The sequence below is a fragment of the Penaeus japonicus genome, unplaced genomic scaffold, assembly GCF_977035675.1.
Source record: "Penaeus japonicus unplaced genomic scaffold, GWHDUDI00000001_assembly GWHDUDI00000042, whole genome shotgun sequence".
In the NCBI taxonomy this organism is placed as follows: Eukaryota; Metazoa; Arthropoda; class Malacostraca; order Decapoda; family Penaeidae; genus Penaeus; species Penaeus japonicus.
In genome coordinates, this window is record NW_028234444.1 from 14,453,526 (window position 1) to 14,461,025 (window position 7,500).

A 7,500-nucleotide genomic window follows, 5' to 3' on the forward strand; every position below is an offset into this window, starting at 1 on the left:
AATCAAAAGACAACATAAAAAGTGACTTGAAAAATCTTCACTTACAGAAACAGCTTCCCAGTCTTGACCCGAAGTGAAGCAGTATGAGAAATAGAGATTATCTCCTTCAATAAACTTTCCACTTTCTACCTGGCCCGTCACGTTGAGCATGAACACACTAGGGGCACTGACGGACATCTTTCCCCCGGCAATATAGGAGGTGGCACTTCCTTGGCAACAGATGTTAAATCATCTAAAGAAAAAAAAAAAAATTAATCAAATATTTTCATGGACAGTGGCTGAAGTCTGAAGAAAGAAATTTTGTATTTCATTACTGTTTGATTATCCTATACTTTTGAATTTTGACTATTAAAAAGAACAGGATATTTACCAGTAATAAATTTTGTTCTATAAAAGAAACTAATTAGAACTTACAACAGCTATGGCTTGATTCCAAAAACTGTCTCACTGTCACACCTGACCCATTAAGACAATTTTAAACATTACTTTATTTATAGACTGAATATCAGGCAATCATTTTTTTACTGCTTGAAATCAAGTGTGACAGACTCTTTAAACATTACTACATTAAGTTATCATTTAAAATTGATTTGAATGACCTATACTTCAAGACAACCTTCATTCTGATGGAGTAGATTATTGTACATGAGAATATTATAAAAAAAGACAAAAAAATTATATTTATCTGGTAATAGTGTAGAGTTGGGCCACTTTAACTGATGCTGTGTCCTTCCTTGTTTAGTGCTCTGGCAAAGGCCAACAAACCTCCACTGCGATTGAGCTTGGACTTACATATTTGACAATAAATAAGCAGAGAGGTCGAATTGCTCTATCTTGCTACAATATACATGGTGGAGTGTTGTTTGCTTTTACTGGAGCACAGAGGCCATGGCATCACTGGGATTGACACAAGGATTTGTCGACTTTTAATAAAATGGCCTTTACTTGATGCAGATTATTAATTTTCATCTACAAGTCTTGTTCAATGCGTTCTTTATTGTCATTACGTTAATTTTTCATTGTGTTTACACTCCATTCTTGACAATTACACTACAAGTTGACTATTTTGTTTCCGTTTAGCAGTCAAATGTTCACAAAATTTAAATTTTACACTTATCTATTCGTTATTTTTTTATTGAACGTTGAAGCACTGAAGTGTCTAAGTGTATATGTAATACCAAGAAGCTAATTTAACCTCGAATCCCTAAAAAATAGATTTACAAACCAATATCCGGCAAACCCGTGAACGCAATTCTGGAATTGTTTACAAACAGAAGCACGTGGAAACCTTGATAACCAATTGCCAAGTAGGGTTTTTTATCTTTAATTACTGACAAACATTATTATTTTAAAATGAAATCACTGATGATAGTGATAGTAACGATTTTTTTCTTATTGAGGATGATAATAAAAACCTTATTTCTAAGATCAGACCAAAGAAAATACAACTGTTGGTATAGAGATATTACTTTCAAATGTTTATCTTTTGTTGCTCACAGACGGGTCTCCGTCATGTATGTATAAGTGTATATAAGCGTATATGTGTATATGTGCGTGTGTCATTTTTATAAAAAACACACACACACACACAGACATAAACGCACACACTCACTCACTCACACTCTTATTTATAGGCTAGGTATCTTTACCTTCTGTCTATATCAGAAGAAAGGCCTGAATCTTTTGTATAATGGCCGTATTTATATAAACTATTATTTTTTTGTTCTTGCTTTTAAGATTTTTAATTTGTTAAATTTCTTGTGATCAGTTAACATAAAAAAAAATATGATATTGAATTAAGAATGGCCTTTGGAACGGAAAATGGACTCGTTTTGGAAAACCTTCTCAGCTTAAGGGTTGTATACCCTTATACTTTTACAAACCATCAAGTATAAATTCATCTAGAGAAATTGTCAGCATGATTCTTGCGTCATCAACTATCATACTCACTCCGTAAAGGAATACATTTACTTGTTTTGTTAGGTCGAGAAAAAAAAAATACAAAAGCCAAAGAGAACAACGAGAAGAAAAAAGGGAGGCAACAGACAAACAAGTTTCACACTTTCCTTTTATTCAACACTCCTCCCCAACGGTACACATGGAAGGAGCAAGTCTCATGGCAGCGTTGTACTGTCGTATTGCTTCCTCGTTTTCTTTAAGTATTTTGTAGATGTCGCCATAGTCGATCATTTTCTTCACGATGAAGAATTCGCCGCCCGGAGCCTTCTGCTGGTTACTGCCGTCCTCGCTGGGAGTGTCAGCGTAGGCGGTTTGCGTTTCAGTAAGAGCGTCTTCGGGCTGGATTCTGTAGTCTCTTTCGGCATCAGTCCCGGTGTATTCTGCTCCGGTGTGAGTATCTGTGTATTCTTCTTGGGTATGAGTATCTGCGTATTCTGCTTGGGTACGAGTGTCAGTAGACTCTGCTTCGGTGTGAGTGTCAGTGTATTCTTCTTGGGTATGAATATCTGTGTCCTCTGCTTGGCCATGCGTATCACTGCTTTCTGATTCGCCGTCAGCGCCGGTGTGTCCCTCCTCCTGAAGGTCCTCGTCGGAAATCCCCTCATCCTTGACGTTCAGCTTTTCCGAGCCTTCACTCGCCTTATGCTTGGATTTCGTGTATTTGGTGTTGACTTCGCTCTTCGCGCTTTCAACGCTGTACTTAATTAAGATATCGTCTTGGCTGTATTTCTTTTTCAGAGAGGCTTTGACGGCATGTTTATTGTGAAAGCGTTTGATGTGATATTCATCGAAAGAATCTTTGGCGTGATCGCTGTTCAAAAGACCAATGACGTCATCCTTGTCGCCATCATCAAAACCTTCAGCTTCTAAGTCATTTCCTTCAACTTTATCCTCTAAATCGCCACCCAAATCACCATCCGGAATTGGTTCTATCGCTAAATGATCATCAGTAATAACTATGGCATCCAAGTTATCATCATCAACCAAGCCACCACTTAAATCATTCGCTGTTTCCGTCTTTTCATCGACCGCAGCCACTTCCATTCTAGAATCTTCTTCGGTACCTTCAGCTTCCGAAGGGTCACCGACAATTCCAATACCAGCTGAAGCCCCCGGAATACGTTCATCTCGCAAATCCCCCTCAACAATTTGGGTCGCTGAAGCTTCAACAACTTCCGTCGTTTCCTGTGTGTCAACGTCAGTCGTCAGACTATCCTCCACGTCAGCTTCCGAGTCAGTGTCCTTCGTGCCTTCGCTTGGACGGTCCTCCTGCTCGTCATCCTCAGCATCTCCCGGGGCGAAATATCCCACATCCTCGAGGAACAGGATTTTGTTCTGGCGTGTGGGAAGCGAGTTCCAGAAAATCCTTAACTGAAATATTTGTAAATATTTTTGTTAGTAATGTCATCCACTGTTCTATATGTAATATCAGAATCATCTTGCTGTGAATGAAAAATTGCGTTTCACTTATTTTTTGAGACCTTTAAATAAAAGTAATAAAACAACGCTGGCAAAGTACAACATCTAAATACAGAGCAAGAGTAATCCGTAAATTATGGACAAACTTAGTCTCAAAAACTTCGCCCCCGCAATTTCAAGTTTACCAAAGACTCAACATTCGTGATTCCCTTTATTCTTCAACATCTTGTGAGCCTGACGTTCGGTCGACCTACCTGAGCACGGTCGTCCTCTCGCATTTCGGGCGCGGGCGACAAAGCCAGATGAACTAGGGTGGCGTTGGTCACGGGCCGCCATTCAAAGCCTAGGGAGCCATCGGGTGTCGGATTGCTGTCGAAAAGAGAGTTAGTTACACACTGCTGTTGTTTTAGTAATATCGCTTATTGACTTATGGATTGATCTGGTAGGTTCTAGAGCATAGAAATGTTGAGAAGAATGATAGGGTTTTGGTATCACAGAACTTCCTGATAAAAGAATGTATTGATTGTACTCTTGCATTAGAAAAGCAGAATAATTGACATCTACCCTTTTCGTTGCCCACCCTCCTCGTTGGCAATCAAATCTCTCCATTTAATTGAATTTACCCTTCGTCTTCTCTTATATTGTTATTATCAGTCTTTTAATAAAAGTTGTAATTATGTATCAAGTCGACTCGATTTCCAACCAAGCCTTTGATCAGCAAAGAGCATTTTTTTCTGTTATTGGTAAAATAAACAGCTGTTTTACATAGCCTGTTCACCTCGTTTCACATAACCTTATAAAATGACATTCTCGAATTTCGTGTTCAGGCATTCAATGAAAGATTCTGAAGTTATATGAAGAATAAGTGAATTTCGGGAAAACGCAATAAAAAAATCTGCAATCAAGAGAACTGCTAGGGGTTATAATCATTGACCAGGAGTCATGCATGACCGAACATTCCAGAAGGTAATGTAACGTAAAGAGAAAAAAATATGTCGACATTGTAATAATAAGACAAAGGATTTGGAAGAGATTGGGGTACGGGTTCGAAGCTACGTTCTATTCCAGGGGTAATGTCACAGGAACATATGCATCTGTTATGAAAAGAATTAGCTTGAATACATTGTTCGAATCCCACACCCCACACGAAAAAACACGGCAATTTTTCTACGGTTTCCCTTCCCTCCCTGGTTGATAGATGTACTACAAGAATTGCAAATGATATCAGAAGACGAGCACATTGCATTAAGAAATTCCTCACCATGAACATGTTGATAGGCTAGCAAGGAATGCATGGTTGATCTGATAAACTCTAAGGCTTGAGAGATGTTTTCATGAGAAAAATGAATTTATGTTTACCCAAAATATGAACAAGAATCAATGAGATGAGAATCTTGAATACAGTCTGTACTGGCAAGTCGGTAAATCAAATGTGAAAGGGCTAATCAGTGTAAACTTTGTAATAGAAATGACTAATTGTATATTCTACCTCAGAGAGCAATGTGATGCAGCCATTCATGTCACCTATCAGCTATGTGATTATCTCCCGTCATCTAATATACCTTTGTATATCCTAAATTCGAATGCAATATCATAAGTCTACGATCATACATCGAATGCATAGAAGCTATCTCCTACCTGCACCGCTAGCCAGAGTGTTAATTGAATAAAGGACTAAATCAAAACTTCCTTCAAGGCTCACCCTGTCTTCGCGAAGTTCGTCCACAGAGTCGTGATCATGTCACCTGTCAGGAGGTCATCAAAGGTCCTCAGATTGGGGAAGCCGTTGCTGCCGCTGAACAGGTACTGCAGGTCGTCCCCGTGGCTCACCCCTGTCAGTGTGACAGTTCAAGGGGTTCGGTTTATAGGAATATCCTGCATATATGGATATTGGAACCCAGTTTGTGTTGCTCGAGATTAAGTGTGATGTTCGTATAAAGATATAGCTTGGAAATTACAAACAGCTGGGTTATATAACCCAACACGCTGTCATATATAACTAAACAGGATGATAGCAGTACTGAATGGGGTAAGTTGAGAACGAAGATAAAGGAAGAGGAAAAGGAGAATGAAAATAACAAGGTAAATAAAAGAAAAATGCCAAGAGAAAAAACGAAAAACAAGAATTGTAGTGAGACACCGGGAAGTACACGAAACAGACAATTTAGTGGCAGAATAAGAACGAAATAAGCAACAAGATTAACAAGTGAGTGGAACAAAGTAGCAAAAGCAGAACTAATTTTTTTTTTATCTTACACTTGTTATCAAAAAAGTGCTGGAACTTGTCTGTGCTCGAAGCAAGGGCCCGATGTTCCAACTCGTACATGTAAACACTGGAGCCATGTTGGGCGTGCAGAATGGCCGTTTGGTCTGTGCAAACCGAGATGTACCGGTCTGTGTAGAGCTGCAAATTTAGGGTGGCGCTGATTACCCTTACATTTCTCTCACTGATATCAGCAAGATTAATCAAACATCATATTCCAATAATTAAAAAAAATCCACAACATGAACTAAGTGTGACAAAATCAAAGTAATAAAAAAAAATGACGTCAAATGAAACGGCCAAGTATCCAACCTGGGTGAGATTAGCAACTTCCTTGATATTGATTTCATTGTCCCCAATATAATAAAAATAGCTGACGCCCGCCAGATGTCCTGATTCCATTTCCCTTTCGAAGCTGAGAGACACGGGACCAGTCAATGGGAAATTGGTCTGCAATTGCCTTACGGGACTCCAGTCGTAAAACATCGCTGTGGGGGAAATGGAATCAGAATGAGACTGGGGAAATGGAGTCAAGTAGGGTAGCTTTAGGTAAGAGGTATAGTGCCAGTGAATTTATCTTGGGGAAATGGATTCACGCAGTTATAACAAGGAGAAATGGGTTCAGCGATTGTGGCAAAGGAAAACGGGTAGGTATGTTTAAGAAATTATAATAGGGAGATGTAAGGTCACTGAAGCTTGGGATTACTTATAAGTGGTGGTAATATCAAAGAAAAATGCACTGGGGTGGGGACTGGATTAAAAAAAAGTCCAAGATGGAAATCAAACCAAAGATGAAAGTTGTATGAATAAGATTAACCCGTTGGATACGGGACACCAGTGAAACCTGCGCAACACACCAGAGGAAAAGTCATACGACGTACATAAGGCTTTCTCACTGTCTTTCATTTTACTCATCCTGAAACTAGTCTTTTTTGTCTTAGTCAGCTTCTGTATTTTTTGCGAGTCCATATCAGCTCATTTAGATTGACACAATTTTATGAGCACAAAAAAAAACTTATATTTTCTTTAACTTTTTCCTTTCGCAAATACATGCGAAAGAAATGACTCCCAAACGATAATTTAAAAAAAAATGAAAATGGAGAAGAGGAAGGCGACCTTTGCTTACGGCTGGGAGTGTCGCAGCACAAACCAGCCATACCAGCACAGGGTCACACGGCAGCCGCTGCACCTCGTTTGATTCCCCTTCTTCTCATCCCGCCGCTGTACTTTAGAGCCGGAGGTCGGAATTTTAAAGGGGAACCTAAACTAAACCATTATTGCGGTAATTATTGCAATTGCAATGATAATCTCCATCAACTATCATTAAATATAACTAATAATTAGTGACCGTGAAAAAACAATTATATAAAACACACAGTTACGTTCATGTCACCCGGGAACGCTGTATATTTCTTCCCGTCGACGCGTTCACGTCACCCGTATCCAACAGGTTAAGAACATAAATATACTAATATTTTCTACCGGTTATCTAAACACTCACTTGCAGTCATTAATGCTCCTTCATTCCGAGCCATCCCGAGGACGAGATCGACCTTCGAGAAGTTTCCAGAAGAGAGGAGAACCGCAGGCTCGGCGGGAAGGTAATCGCCATCCACTCGCGGGGCCATTGTGTAGGGGAAGCCATTCCACACCTGAAGGAAGAGGAGGAGGAAGAGGAGGAGGAGGAGGAGGAGGAGGAGGAGGAGGAGGAGGAGGAGGAGGAGGAGGAGGAGGAGGAGGAGGAGGAGGAGGAGGAGGAGGAGGAGGAGGAGGAGGAGGAGGAGGAGAGGAGAGGAGGAAGGAGAGGAGGAGGAGGAGGAGGAGGAGGAGGAGGAGGAGGAGGAGCAGCAGCAGCAGCA

At 40.1% G+C, this 7,500-nt stretch overlaps 2 protein-coding genes across 3 annotated transcripts in view; both read right to left on the reverse strand.

Annotated features, from left to right (window-relative positions):
* B9d1 (B9 domain-containing protein 1) overlaps positions 1-1,323 on the reverse strand; it is a 5,540-nt gene extending 4,217 nt beyond the window's left edge. The window contains exons 1-2 of the mRNA XM_043034098.2: positions 1,226-1,323; positions 46-232 (exon numbers count right to left, since the gene is read on the reverse strand). Coding sequence (XP_042890032.1) covers positions 46-177 — 132 coding nt within the window. The 5' untranslated portion in view covers positions 178-232; positions 1,226-1,323. The remainder of the gene's footprint in view (positions 1-45; positions 233-1,225) is intronic.
* A 731-nt stretch (positions 1,324-2,054) lies between these two features.
* The window catches only part of LOC122264974 (carboxylesterase 4A), a 15,396-nt gene continuing 9,950 nt past the window's right edge, over positions 2,055-7,500 (reverse strand). For both annotated transcript variants that reach the window (XM_043034100.2, XM_043034101.2), the window contains exons 7-12: positions 7,143-7,293; positions 5,954-6,129; positions 5,635-5,782; positions 5,081-5,210; positions 3,633-3,747; positions 2,055-3,330 (exon numbers count right to left, since the gene is read on the reverse strand). In XM_043034100.2, coding sequence (XP_042890034.2) covers positions 2,074-3,330; positions 3,633-3,747; positions 5,081-5,210; positions 5,635-5,782; positions 5,954-6,129; positions 7,143-7,293 — 1,977 coding nt within the window. In that variant the 3' untranslated portion in view covers positions 2,055-2,073. The remainder of the gene's footprint in view (positions 3,331-3,632; positions 3,748-5,080; positions 5,211-5,634; positions 5,783-5,953; positions 6,130-7,142; positions 7,294-7,500) is intronic.